This window comes from Rhagoletis zephyria, unplaced genomic scaffold, assembly GCF_001687245.7.
Source record: "Rhagoletis zephyria isolate East Lansing unplaced genomic scaffold, Rhagoletis_zephyria_1.1 Rzeph_scaffold_03525, whole genome shotgun sequence".
Classification (NCBI taxonomy): Eukaryota; Metazoa; Arthropoda; class Insecta; order Diptera; family Tephritidae; genus Rhagoletis; species Rhagoletis zephyria.
This window is the reverse complement of record NW_016160608.1, coordinates 1-14,474: the sequence shown is the minus strand read 5'-3', so window position 1 is coordinate 14,474 and position 14,474 is coordinate 1. Positions and strand designations below refer to the sequence as shown.

At 34.6% G+C, this 14,474-nt stretch overlaps 3 protein-coding genes across 3 annotated transcripts; 1 reads left to right on the top strand and 2 right to left on the bottom strand.

The window, feature by feature from the left end:
* Positions 1-2,575: 2,575 nt before the first annotated feature.
* Positions 2,576-4,068, bottom strand: LOC108369171 (uncharacterized). The gene is made up of 3 exons (XM_017624192.1): positions 3,689-4,068; positions 2,795-2,959; positions 2,576-2,730 (listed from the first exon to the last, which is right to left on the bottom strand). Exons 1-3 carry the CDS (start codon positions 3,854-3,856, stop codon positions 2,584-2,586), a joined length of 480 nt encoding a protein of 159 aa, XP_017479681.1. The 5' UTR covers positions 3,857-4,068; the 3' UTR covers positions 2,576-2,583.
* A 2,653-nt stretch (positions 4,069-6,721) lies between these two features.
* Positions 6,722-9,215, top strand: aln (divergent protein kinase domain 1C). The gene is made up of 6 exons (XM_017624190.1): positions 6,722-7,318; positions 7,377-7,511; positions 7,585-7,725; positions 7,963-8,171; positions 8,698-8,832; positions 8,899-9,215. The coding sequence occupies exons 1-6, from the start codon at positions 7,175-7,177 to the stop codon at positions 9,194-9,196; spliced, it is 1,062 nt and encodes a 353-aa protein (XP_017479679.1). The 5' UTR covers positions 6,722-7,174; the 3' UTR covers positions 9,197-9,215.
* Positions 9,216-10,411: 1,196 nt separating this feature from the next.
* On the bottom strand, positions 10,412-11,796 carry Aps (diphosphoinositol polyphosphate phosphohydrolase 1 Aps). Its single transcript, XM_017624191.1, has 3 exons — positions 11,680-11,796; positions 11,450-11,605; positions 10,412-11,386 (listed from the first exon to the last, which is right to left on the bottom strand). Exons 1-3 carry the CDS (start codon positions 11,776-11,778, stop codon positions 11,150-11,152), a joined length of 492 nt encoding a protein of 163 aa, XP_017479680.1. The 5' UTR covers positions 11,779-11,796; the 3' UTR covers positions 10,412-11,149.
* Between the last annotated feature and the right edge of the window lie 2,678 nt (positions 11,797-14,474).

The window sequence follows — 14,474 nt, the reverse complement described above, 5'->3', positions numbered from 1 at the left end:
ATCATTAACAAAAACAGAAACATGTAAACTGTATCCAAATTGCAAATACGGATATACAAAAAAAAAAATAAATAATATTATTACTAGCTAATAATATTAAGCAAGATGTAATTAAATATAAACAAGAGTTAATACAGTGACTTTAATAAAATCACACATAAATAATTAATTATGTATATGAATTTAATTTATTATTAATTTTTTAGGCATAACAAATAATATTAATTAGTAACGAAGTGAGAACAAAACAAAATCATTATTATGAACACATATAAATAAATTACAATATATGAAAATAAATTATATAAAAATTGCTCAATTTAGCAAGAAATTTAAAACGAGTAAAGAAATGAAAGAAAATAAATTACAAAAAAAAAAAACAAACAAACAAAAATACGTTAAGAACAATTTCATTCAAGTTTTTCATTAGACAGTCAAACGATGAGTCGCTAGCTCAATATTAACAGAGCTCGGAAGGGAGTTCTTGTACGTGTGAACGATCGTCACATAGAACTTACGTCCCAGCTTCATGAAGTCGTAAAGTACGGTAGTCAATAGAGAACAAATATTTAATTTACGATGGCAGCTCTCTTGGAATTAGAAGTGGCAACAGAAATTCCTAAAAAAGCTCTTGGTTTTAAACAGCGCCGCAGAGCCTCGACAAGTCATATCCTACGATGGTGTTGTTTTTTTTTTTTGTGGAACTATAACTGCACTCAGAGCGCCTACCATCCATGGTGTAGGTTCCTTTCCGTTTAAGATTCGTGTCATCTTAGAAAACGGAGCACCCGCACAGGTTTTTGACTTTGTTATTTATAATATCTATATCAACTTTAAATGTTCTACTGTAACCAATACAGGGTGCTCAATGATCTTGAAATGCGCCACTAAATTCCTATGAAACTGAAAAAAATATTTATGCTTTTTTATAAGAAGCTACGTGTGCCATGACGACAGAACCCTGTAATATTTTTTCAGCTAATTTCAATTTGAAATTGCTTAACTAATTGCTTAGTTAATATATGTATGTACAAAATACTAAATGTATGTACACTTAGAAAAATAAAGTTTGGTGGCAGAATTTCTCTCGCCAAGGAAACATTTTTTAAGGTGTCCCGAATCCTATATCGGAAAAAATTTTTGGCCCACATTAATGTACATATGTACATACATACATACGAAGGAACGGGGGGACAATTTTTGGATCGCTATCACACTTTTTGGTGCAACACTGATATCATGCATCAACAGTGTCGCTAACTGGTTACAGAATCTCCCCACTGAACGTCAAAAGAAGTGTTCGCGACTCTCATATTTACCGAATGTTTTCGACTTTAGCGAATTTGACATTAAGAGGAAGAACAACTTAACATAAACTCTTTGCATTTACTTATGACGGTTTCGTTTCTACCGAAAATGTTACACTCTCATCGCCCTCAAAGCACAAACACTAAGAACCGGGCAATGAAAAGGCAACATTTTTTGTAGAAACGAAACCGCCATTAATTTTCTAAATTCCACGCATTGGACCCGACCAAAAGGAGTTTGAAAAAATAGCTTGCCTTTATGTTGTTGTTAATTTTTATCTTGACCATATATAAAATACATAAGGGCTGTTCAGGGTCTTGCATTTGCATATTCGTGGCATTTGTAAATTCACAACAATAAAATGCACACGGTTGCCATGGCAGCAAGCATAAAATTTTGCAAATGCAATTCCAACTGCAAATCCAAGACCATTTCCACAACATACTGAACAGCCCTACAGTTTCCAATGAAACAGTTTTTCCCTCTGATGCTTCCGAACATTCGGCATTGGTCGATTTGGCACTAGCGAGACTGCGGACCAAGTAGAATTCAAAAATATATAATCACCTAAGAGTGAAAAGGTGCCACGTCCATTTTTTTTAACTGTTCAGGAGAGACTCAAAATCGATGTAGTTTCGTGTTACCTGTCATTCTATTAAATTGAATTTTAAATTTTGAAAAAAATTTACTTCCCAGTAGATAATTTCAGGAGCTCAAAGGGCTTCCAAAAGGTCTTATTAAGAGTAATAAGGTCCTCCACTCTACATTCCTTTCTGCTTTCTTGTTTATATGGAGTGGCACAAATTGAAGGCCTTCTGTTCTCGCTACCATTGAAGGCCTTCCAGAAGGGCTTTTGTAGAGCGTATTTCAGAAGGACTTTTGGAGGAGCTGATTCTTTAATTTCAAAAAATCATACTTCTTTAAAGTATTTATTTAAGGTTCATATCAAATATATTTTGTCTAAAATGCATATTTAAATTTATTTATAATAAATAATATAAATTTACGCATTCACGTAAATTGTAAATAGTTGGACCTTCTAGAAGCCATGCAGGCAAGCCCTTATTCAGCCCTTCTTGGGTAGGCCTTGCAGAAAGGCTTCACTTAAGAAGGCCTACCTAAATTATCTACTGGGTTGGACTCCGTTAAAAAATCTTCGTTCAAAAACGTCGAAACAGTTCCTATCAGTTTCTTTTATTGGGAAAAACAAAGGTTTTACATAACGGTTTCTGATCTACAGTTATGCGTAAGTATGTACATACTTAGCGATTGAATTCAGCCATGAAAAGTAAAATATATGTTTGTAACAAAAGTTTTCACCTTACCCAGGAACCAGTTCATCAGCAAAGCATATTCGCCGCTGGGAAAAACCAATTTAATTAAATCAGATCGGGGATAAAAGTTTCGCACCAACTGATCCCCCTGTAAAAAAAGCGAGTTTCGTTACAAATTTACTTAAATTTGTGCCTGATTCGAACGAACTTACATAATAGGGGCAAGTGTGATTTATGTTGCTAAAATTTTTGAAAAATGAATATACCACATTGGCAATGGCATTATTCTTCTTGACGATATAATCGCATGCGTCTACAGTAAAATCCATCACAAATGGCTTATATCCATTGGCTTTCTTCATGAAAGATGAACTAAGCTGGAAAGAAAAAATACAACAAATGGTTCTTATGTATATTAAATGGTTTACGCTTTCATAATAGAGCTGGGCAAAATACGTGATTTTCTACGTGACACGTCGTGTCACGCTTTTTCATGCGTGAGCGTGAGTGGTTTTGAGAGACAAATCAAAATCCGTGACCGTGTTGTACTAAAATCAAAATCCGTGACCGTGTTGTACTAAAATTGAATGGGCTATCAAACTGCGTACTTGGAATTTTTCTAAAAAATCTGAATAGGCTTGAATTTTCCTAAGTTTTGCACAAAGTTTAGAGATTGTTTTTATGTTTTTTGTGTAGGATGAACTATATCGTCCCTAGACACGAATAAAGGCGCGAGCTCATAAGTTGACGGCGAAAAAAGACGCATAAAAAAATTTCAGCGTCAAAGATTCTTAACATGCTTTGCCAAAGTTTTTTATAACCATCTTTTTTCGCAAAATTTTTTTAAACACCTTTATTCGCCGTCAAAACACTAGCGCGCCTTTATTCGTGTGCAGTGACGATATCTTTTTAAAGAAGTTATCGAAAATAAATTATAACTTTGCATATATTGCGAACAATTCTCTGTATCAATTCTTTTGTCCGTCAAAAAGCGTGCTTGAAAAAAATTCAACAGAACGTGAGTGTGCGTGATTTACAAAACCATCAACGTGAGCGTGCGTGAACGTGAGCCAAAATCACTTACGCTCAACATCTCTCTTTCATACCTTTATTTGGTAGGCAGGATGCAGGAATGTTATATTTATATTCAACACCGTGACATATCGGTTAATGGCGCGCAATCTACACTCATTTATTACGATCCAGGATTTGTTGAAGGACTCACAGTGGGCATTGGTGAACTTCAAACCAGCTTTCGATTCAACGCCGTTCATCTGAACATATTTTTTGTTGATGAATATTTAGATGACATAAAAACTTAGAAATTACTATAATACGTACCACATATAAAAAAAAAGACAAATCAGGACGAGTTTAGGTACTCGTAAAAGGCGCATAATAAGAAGCAATGGATTTTTGTATATACCAGCAGTATGCGTACCGTCGCGTGTCTCAAATGACAATGTCAACATATTTTTGCAATGAAAGCAGGTAATGTTTAATTTATTCATCTATATTAAATATTTTCTAATTATTGTCTAATGCGATACGTACATTTACCCAGTAGGAAAAGCGAAACGTTTTGGTTAATTTCAGTAACAGCCAAATCTCATCTTTGATATACCTTTTGGTGTACGGAATTTTTTCTAAATTCTCAAAGATTTATTTAGATATCGAAATAGAACACTCTTTAAAGACGGAACTTTTAAAGGTTTTGACTTGTTCTACTACTACCAAAACATACTTACAAATATGCTACATTCAGTCCTGCAAGAGAGGCAGAACTCAAAACGACCACAACTATCGCATGGAGCCCGTTGCGAGTTCCACCTACGATCAATTGCAGATTAGCGCGAAAATATTTATAAACAAAAAAAAACATACATCGTAAATTCGTAAGCCTGGTAAAAATTCCACAGTTTTTCAAATCGTAATTATATGTACATACATATTTATTATACTAATGTACAATTAATTGCTCTTGCTATTAATTAAATCGTTTAAAATACTAGCAAAGCGTAAATAACTCATCACCAAACTATTTATTACATATGTATATTATATGAAAAATATAAAATATAGACATCAAAATAAACAAAGCTTTGGCAAATTTCAGCCTTCCAGTGGTGAAAAATATGCCGGAAATGAGCAATTTTTGTTTCAGCATGCCGCATTGTATGCCTTTGTGGTCAGAGAGCCACAGGATAAGGTCATTATTATCCTTTATCCAGTATTATCCACGTAGGCAGGATATTTGTATAGGTCTGACTGAGTGGAGCCAGACGCAGGTAAGTTAAATTTTTTTTTTCAAAATATTTTTTTTTTGGAGCTACATATGTGCAGTCAAAAGTAATGCTGGAAAGAGTAATTGAAATTCGGATCTTCTGAATGGACATGTCATGTTGCCACAAACCATTTAATAACCGTTCCCCCGACAGTCCAGTTGGGTCTACATAACCATAACCATTTGTGTACATATACATATGTATCTGGCCAGTGCTATCACTACTCCGGAAGCATTTCCTCAAACTCTTTAACGATTTGTATACTGATGAATACACAAGCAATTATCAACTATCCAATAAGATAAATATAGACGAAGAAGATATAATAGTGGACTATTGCTACGGTGACCATATTTATGAGAGTCGAAAACGGGACAAAAAAATAATAATTTTCCAAATTTTTTTCCACAATGATCCTAGGTCTATTAGCCCTTAAACAGCATTCGTACATAACATCACAAATTTGTAGGATATTATTCTCGAGGTTTTTATCCCGCAAATTTTTTCAAGTGCATATTCGACAATTTTTTGATATGGAAGCAAATGGGCAGCGCATTGCACTTTATTATACACTCAATTTTAATAAGCTACAAAACTGCAAACCAATTTTTTTCTACAGATTCTTATTAAGAGGTTTTAAATGTTGGGGAAACTTTGAAGAATTAATTATCATAGTTTTTGCAGAAAGTCGGATATTTTTATTCATATGGGTTTTGTTAGGAAGAGAGCTTTACTTTCATTAAAAAAATAATAAGCAATAAATAAGCTTTAATATTTACTGATTTATCGAAGATTTCGTATTTCTCTAAATTACCGTTATATGGGATCCCACATCCCTGTGTAACCATCTGATAATATACACATACATTCATTATGTAAATAAAGACGCTTAAACGTATACCACAAATCTGTTTCTTTTCGTGTTGTATCTTTCAAGCATTTGTGCAAAGAAGTAATGTCGCAAAACTCATAAACTTCAATGGACAATATCTCAGGTTTAAAACAAGATATCTCGTTGAGTTAAACAGTATTATCAAGGGGAAATACTTTACTTTCAAATGGTTTAATAAATTTTCTAAAAAAATGAACGATTCTTGATGAAAATACATGACGAATATAGCAAAAAGTCGGGGTTTTCGCATGTTTAGGCTCAAATATCTCGAAAACCTGAGCCAATCGAGCAAAACTGATTCTGGATTCAGATTCAGCGCATCAAAAACCTTCGGAAAAGTGTAAGCTGATCCCAGGGTCTGCAAAATGTCGGCCTGTGTTATCGTCCGATTTTAAAAATTTTCGGCCATTTGGTATGCTGTACCAAGGCCGCCATCTGTGTCAAGTTCGGGGGAAATTGGTGCAGCGGTTACCAAAATATACACATGTAACCATAAGCGGGCGTGGCTACGCCCATTTTCCAAAAATTTTTAATATTCTTATTTCTCGTCTAATAATCATTGTAAATACCAATTTTGAGTAAATTATCTTCAGTAGTTACTAAAATATCGCAGTTTTCGTATTTCTGAAAATTACCGTTACATGGGAGGTAGGCGTGGTTATTGTCCGATTTTGCCCATTTTCAATACCATCCGTCCTACGCCCGAAAGAAGAGCACGTACCAAGTTTCGTTAAGATATCTCAATTTTTACTCGAGTTATCGTGTGCACAGACGGACGGACGGACAGACAGCCACCGCTTAATCGAATTCTTTTTTCATTCTGATCATTCATGTATAGATTTGTCGATATCTATCTCGATTCGTTTTGCCTGTTTGCAAACAACCGTTATGTGAACAAAGTTATAATACCCTTGTGCACAAGTGCGCTGGGGTATAAAAAAAGTCAAGTTGTTTATATCGATACAAATTTGACCCGAAGATCTTATGTGTTAAAAAATGTATAACTGGAAAAATAGTAAATATATACATATATAAGCCCAAGATCATAAGTATGGCTTTAGTTTCCAAATGGAATAAAAGTTTGCGGGGAAAAATAATTTTCTTATTGAAATGGGTGAAATTTGACCCGAAGACCATCGATGACATAAATAAATTACCAGGGCAATTGGTCAAAAAAGAGGAATGCCCCGTATAATACAGGACGGTTGGTCACCGTAACTATTGCGCATGTCTCGCTTTTGTCAAAACATACTTACTGCCTTCTTTGCAAAAAGTGCTAGCAAACTAAAGTGAATAGTTGGGTTTTGAGATTTCCAAAATAAAAGTTGCAATAAAAAAAAAAGCGCCAACATTAAATTTGTTAAATTACTTAAATAACGCAAGAGTTTGAGTAGTAACACACACACACACTCGAAATGCTCTTCTTTAGCTGGAGGCGGAAAACACGATTGAAGGAAAATCTAATGTGGCTTTTGGTCCCATTGCTAGTTTTGGGCTGCTTGCTAAGCATATTCAGCATGGAGTGTATTTTCAAAAAAAGCCTTACCATTAATCACATGGTAAGTGTAAATTACTTACCAAATTGCGATTGAATGGATGATTCAAACTCTTCGCCAGTGCAAGATGTACGAAAGGCACAAATATAGGGGTTCACTGTGTGAGGAACTCTGCAGCGAGCAGACGCCCTTTGAGAATTTCAATTGTCCAAACTATATCACTGCCCAGAAAAATGGTGATGTTATTGAATTTAGGGTAAGTGTGCCCAGTAAACTAAATTTTTCATCAAATAAATCAATGTAATTGTATTAAACCAAATGAATTGCAGCGTGCAGATAGAATATATGTTGAAGACTTAGCATGGAGCGACAAAAGAGGGCATCTTAGATATCCAAAAATCGATGATTTTTATCATATTGTAAAATTGCACATTTTAATCAACTACAACGTTACGTTGGAGGACAATATGGTGAGCTTTTTTCTGAGGCTGAATACAAAATAAATTAAAAAAAAAATATTTTAACGAACAAATGCATAAATATCCTCAATGATGCCGCAAGGCGCACATTTTCTTTCAATGCATTTGTTTCAGCCGTTTTTTTTAGCCTCTGAATTTTTTTCTCTCACATTATTATGCCTTTAAAGTGCTAGCATAATAAACAAATCTTTGTACGATTGATAATAATTTTCTCTTTATTTATGGCAGATAAAATTGTTGATTAATCAAGAAATCGATGAAAGTAACCCCGATCAAATGCTAAACTTCTGGCGACTTTTCAAGGACAATAACTATTTGATGGGCAAATTGTTCGATGACGACGGTCTCTTTTCTACGATAGGAGGTGCGTGCGGTCCAGTTTATATTGTGGAGCATTTGAAGCCACTAGAGCTTCGAAACAGCTTCACGCGATTTTTGTAAGTAATGTACATTCAAGTCGTTGAACTTAGTCGGTTAAAAAACAACACGCGTGTATGTATGTATTTTCGAAAAAAATGCATTTCCAAAAAGTGTCAGGGCCTTTTGAATTCATAACTTTTAATGACAATCCTTTGACGATGGCTTCGCATATACATTGACTATGAGCTACTAATGAGGTTGTTCACGCTTGCCTGGCTATCAGCTTATGTGGTTATATTTTGTATTCAGTTTACAACAATAAAATATACTGCACAATAATAATTTTTAACCAGATAACCTGAAAAACAGGCAAGCGTGAAGCACCTCAATATTCATAATTATTTCAACTCTTTGTTCGTAGAAGGATGAGCGACTTTTTACATAGAAGGAAACTTGCACTTACAACTGCATGCCCAAAAATGTTTTAAAGATTCTGGTTTGTTGAAACCTCAAAAAAAAACATTAAACATTTCCTTATTGCACACATCTACCACCGCATTTAAATATTTATAAAATATATTACTCTTATTACCTTCACTATAGCCTAAACAGTCCGCCAGAGCAAATGCTCTTCAAGAGGCTATTAAATTATATTATGCGTTTGGATATGATCAGACCGGATCCCTTGAAAATCTGCAAAATTGATTTATATAATTTTGGCTTCACAACTGATTCCAGGTACTCTTATTTTAGTATTGAATACATTCATAAAGCTCATTAAAATATACCTTCTTCTTGTTTCAGATTGAAAGCTTTCAACGCCAATCATATAGCGGCAGAGACCCAAGTGAATAAGCGTTTAGCTAGCGGTCAGCCCTGTTCGCGCGATGAAGATTGCGACTGGCATCAATGCCACGGTAGCTGCGACAAGCGGAAGCACATCTGTAACGGCGCTCAAAAGAATGATAATTTAGCGATCTTTTGCGATTATGTCATGGAGTATCCGTACCATTTTCCCGAATTAAAAATGCAGCCTGCAGTGTTGGAGCTCTATAAAGAGAAGTGCTTGCAGCCAAGATCAAAGATTCGTTGGAACGATTAAAAAGTGTGTCCTGTGGATAGCGAAATACATATACATATGTATTAATTATATTTGCATTAAAGTAATCGGTGCCATACACAAACACATACGTACAAATCATACATACAACATATACTCGTATTGTAAAAGTTTTGTAAAGCTTCAAAATTGCCAATATTACTTTATTTACAGAAATTAAAATTTTTACATTGAAATTAAATCATTGTAGAAAAACTAAAGCGGGCGTACTATTTGTTTCATTTTTATTATTTCTGGTTTTACATTCACAATAAATTTTGTTTGGTTTTTTGTTTTAATATAACAGATATTTTTGTCTTATAATTTACTGTTATTCTTATTATGATTTTCCTTTACATTATTTAAAACGTTTCTGATTTAATGTTATTGTTTATGATTTATCGTTTACATTTAAATAAGAAATTACTTTTTCCTTCCATAACAATGTCCGTGACTGCGATTAGTAACGTGCTTTAAATAGGAAAAACTTAATTTTTCACGCTTCGCGTAAATGAAAAAAGCAGCAAATAAACGAAGTGTAGCCGGTAGAAGCTAACAACCTATGCCCGAAGAATCACCTTGTTGAACATGAAGTGGAAGATGCTAAATGGCGTAAATAAATATGGCGCGAAGCAGTTGTTTCTGTCTAACGCGCAGGCGGGCATCGAAAGTAAAGATGTTTCATATTTAATAAACAAAAAAGGCGTTTGAAATCCTTTGTGGAGACTTACAGACAATCTACATATTCAACACGGAAGGCAACTGGTGCATTAAGCGTCAAAATATAACAAAACTAAAACTCATCGGGAAATCAATTATCTACAAACAGCACACCATTTTTTTTTTTGTACGCAACTACACATATTTGCCTGAAGCCTTATTTTTAGACGTGTTTGTAATTTCATAATTAGTTTAGTTTTTATAATTGTTGCTTTTGTTTAGAATTTTGATTACACAATTTCTGTAATTCCATTGCTTCCGCAAAAAGCAGTTTGGCGCAACTTTAATGTACATTACAATAGTAAGTAGATATAAGCATTTGTGTTTCTTTTCGTTTCATTTAAATTATAAAATAGTAGAAAATCTAAGTAGAAATGTACAAATATGTGCCAGTTTTCAAAGTTTCAGTTAAACTTTTTTTAAGTTGCGTCAATTTCTTTGCCTTATTTATTTTCGATCTTNTGCCAGTTTTCAAAGTTTCAGTTAAACTTTTTTTAAGTTGCGTCAATTTCGTTATCAGAGTGTTCTTTGCCTTATTTATTTTCGATCTCGATTTTATATTATATGAAAATATCTCTATGTAGGTATGTATTTTACGTGAAACTCCAAACTATCTTCAAACCAAAACTGCTTTTTAGTTAAAGCGAACTTCAAAGTCAACTTCCATGCTCTTTTAGTCAGAAAATTTGCAATCAGATTTTTTTAATTTCACTTTTTGGTTAACTTAATCATTACAATTTTCATTACAGTATTAAAAAGTATCTTAACGTTATTAATGAACATTATTTATTGATGTGGAGCATAATTTGAGAAGTCTATGGATGCCTATATATATTTGCAATAATTTTTAAACTTATAACGATGTTGCATATTGCAATTCCACTTTACTGCGTAATTAGTGATGACGATGTTCTATGTATGCGGATGTTTGAATGCATTTCTGATATAAAAGTAAATTTGAATGAGTGTGAATAGGGTTCAAATTCCCAAACAATTCGTAATCAAAGTTTATTATTGTGTATCGTGCTCTGCAGAGTGTATGGTGTCTGACGGCCCGCTTAGTTATGCGTGCAAACACTTTCTTAATTAGAATGCGTTTACGTTAATTTAGTGTAAGTGTAAGTGTAAGTGTGTGTGTGTGAGTGTGGGAGTCACTTTAAGTCTACGATCCACGTGTTCCGCCAACATAGTTGCACTGCATCTACGTCTGTATGTGTATTAGAGTCTCCTTTATTCTTATGTCTCTGTAGGAGTGACTGGCGGTGAGCCCGAAGGGGTCGTATTATTCTTTGAATGCCTAAGTTGCATTAGATAGTGCCTCTGCGTCGGTTTATGTAGTGCCAATTGTGTCAACGCATCGTCAATGGAAAACCATTGACGTTTTCGGCCAATGCTACGCGAGTCCTCCCACTCTTCAAGCTCATTGGTGACAGTCATTACAAAGACTTCGGTGCGATGCATATGTTCGCGATTCTATGTAACATACAAAATTTGTTTAATACAACTCAATATTACCAATCTGGCATTTATACTCACCTCGAACACGCCCAAGCATCTGCCCAGCTTGCCAACGACCCCGGCCTCTTCGAGCACTTCACGCACAGCCGTAACCGATGGTTCTTCCTCCGGCTCAACACCACCACCAGGCACGATCCATAGCTCTGGACGACGCGAAGAAGTCACCAAGAGCACCTACATTTATTAAGTAGACATGCAAATATAAATCTTCTAAATTTATGACATTTATTATGACATTGCTATTTCACCTCCGCTTCGGCATCCGAGCGCACGCAAATGCAAGCAGCACGACGGCGAAAGCCATCCTTATCATAAATTCGTGTAGAATTGGGCTTCTCCTTGACCATCTGCAATTAAGCAATATTTTTGTTATTATTATATAAAATTTGTTGTATTAAAAAGAAGAAAATTGCTGGAGTACTAATATAGTATATTTAATAAAAGGAAATGAAATAAATATAACAAAAACTAAGTATATGAAGAAAATTATGTACATAAAATTCTTATCACCATCGATGAAATTGCTGCTGACAAGCACGTTTTTCGCAATCGTTGCTATTGTTTCATTTTAACATTACTTTGTATGTGTATACAGCTGTATGCAGATACATATAGAATTCGGCAGCTCAACATTTATGACAATGATTTGGTAGTCTCTGATAACACCAAGGAAAATTTGGGCATTCGACCATTTATAGGTTTATAATGTAACTGCTACTAAACATGTAGGAGCACATTTGTTTGTGTGAACGAATGTGTTTACTTAGTTATCTTTTATTGCACACCACAACAAGAATCTGGAGCTAAAAGTATTGGCTAGCTGCTATAACTTCTACCGCTTAGACTTTGTTGCGTTTTCCATTTTTCCTAGTAAACAGAATAGTGGTACCAAGCTCAATAACAATATTAAGAATAACAAGTAAAAAAGTCTAAGTTCGGGCGGAACCGAACATTAGATATCCGGCGCAAGTAGCAAATATAGTTTTTTTCACATTTCCGAAAACAACTGCTACATGGTAACCAGGGGTGCATCCCTATTTCAAACATTTTCGATAAACTTATGTATTTTCCAAAATTCCATAATATTACTTTTTTTCAGAGGAATGTTGTTAGTATCAAATTTGTGTAAATTAGCTGTCTTAGATTTCGAAATATCGAAGTTTCAAGCATTTATGAAACTTACCGTTCTATAAAAAGAGGGCGTAACTTTAGTCCGATTTCAATAATTTTGAACGTTCTGCTTTTATGTGGCAAGCACAATAACCACACCGAGTTTGATATATATTGGTCGAACGGTTACCGAGATACATATATGTGATCATAAGTGGGCGGTGCCACGCCCATTTTCCAAAACTTATCATAAACGTATTTTGTGTCAGAGAATTATTGCAAACATCAATTTTGAATAAATTAACTTCGNTGTCTCCATATGGTCCCAAAGGGAGTACTTAGTCAATACCTCTGGAGAATTGCAATGACAAGCACATGTGAGATGTCTATAGCAAATAACATTGTGTGTCGCATATCTTGGAACTACTACTGGTGACAAAGTCAATAGCGAATCGATAAAGTTTCACTGTCGACATTTACTGCAGGGTAGTTATCTTTTATTGCACACCACAACAAGAATCTGGAGCTAAAAGTATTGGTTAGCTGCTATAACTTCTACCGCTTAGACTTTGTTGCTTTTTCCATTTTTCCTAATAAACAGAATGTTAAGAATAACAAGTAAAAAATTCTAAGTTCGGGCGGAGCCGAACATTAGATACCCGGCGCAAGTAGCAAATATAGTTTTTTTCACCTTTCCGAAAACAACCGCTACATGGTAAGCAGGGGTTCATCCCTATTTCAAACATCTTCGATAAACTTATGTATTTTCCGAAATTCCATATTACTTTTTTTAGGGGAAAATTTTATCATAAACGTATTTTGTGCCAGAGAATTATTGCAAACATCAATTTTGAATAAATTATCTTCGGTATTTTCTGATTTGTCGAAGATTTCGTATTTCTCTAAATTGCTATATGGGATGTGGGCGTGGTTATTGTCCGATTTTAAAAATTGGGTATGTTGTACCAAGACTAACAACCATGCCAAGTTTGGGAGAAATTGGTGGAGCGGTACCCAAGATATACACGTGTAATCATAAATGGGCGTGGGTACGCCCATTTTCCAAATATGTATAATATTCTTATTTTTCGCCTAAAAGTGATTGTAAATATCAATTTTGAGTAAATTATCTTCAGTAGTTACTAAAATATTGCAGCTTTCGTATTTCTCCAGACTACCGTTATATGGGAGGTNCTTTTTCCATTTTTCCTAATAAACAGAATGTTAAGAATAACAAGTAAAAAATTCTAAGTTCGGGCGGAGCCGAACATTAGATACCCGGCGCAAGTAGCAAATATAGTTTTTTTCACCTTTCCGAAAACAACCGCTACATGGTAAGCAGGGGTTCATCCCTATTTCAAACATCTTCGATAAACTTATGTATTTTCCGAAATTCCATATTACTTTTTTTAGGGGAAAATTTTATCATAAACGTATTTTGTGCCAGAGAATTATTGCAAACATCAATTTTGAATAAATTATCTTCGGTATTTTCTGATTTGTCGAAGATTTCGTATTTCTCTAAATTGCTATATGGGATGTGGGCGTGGTTATTGTCCGATTTTAAAAATTGGGTATGTTGTACCAAGACCATGCCAAGTTTGGGAGAAATTGGTGGAGCGGTACCCAAGATATACACGTGTAATCATAAATGGGCGTGGCTACGCCCATTTTCCAAATATGTATAATATTCTTATTTTTCGCCTAAAAGTGATTGTAAACATCAATTTTGAGTGAATAAGCTTCAGTAGTTACTAAAATATTGCAGCTTTCGTATTTCTCAAGACTACCGTTATATGGGAGGTAGCCGCGGTTATTGCCCGATTTTGCCCATTTTCAATACCATGCGTCCTACGTTGAAAATAAGTATGCGTACCGACTTTTGTTACGCTACGTCGTTGACTAACTGAGCTTTTATAATACCCTTGTGCAC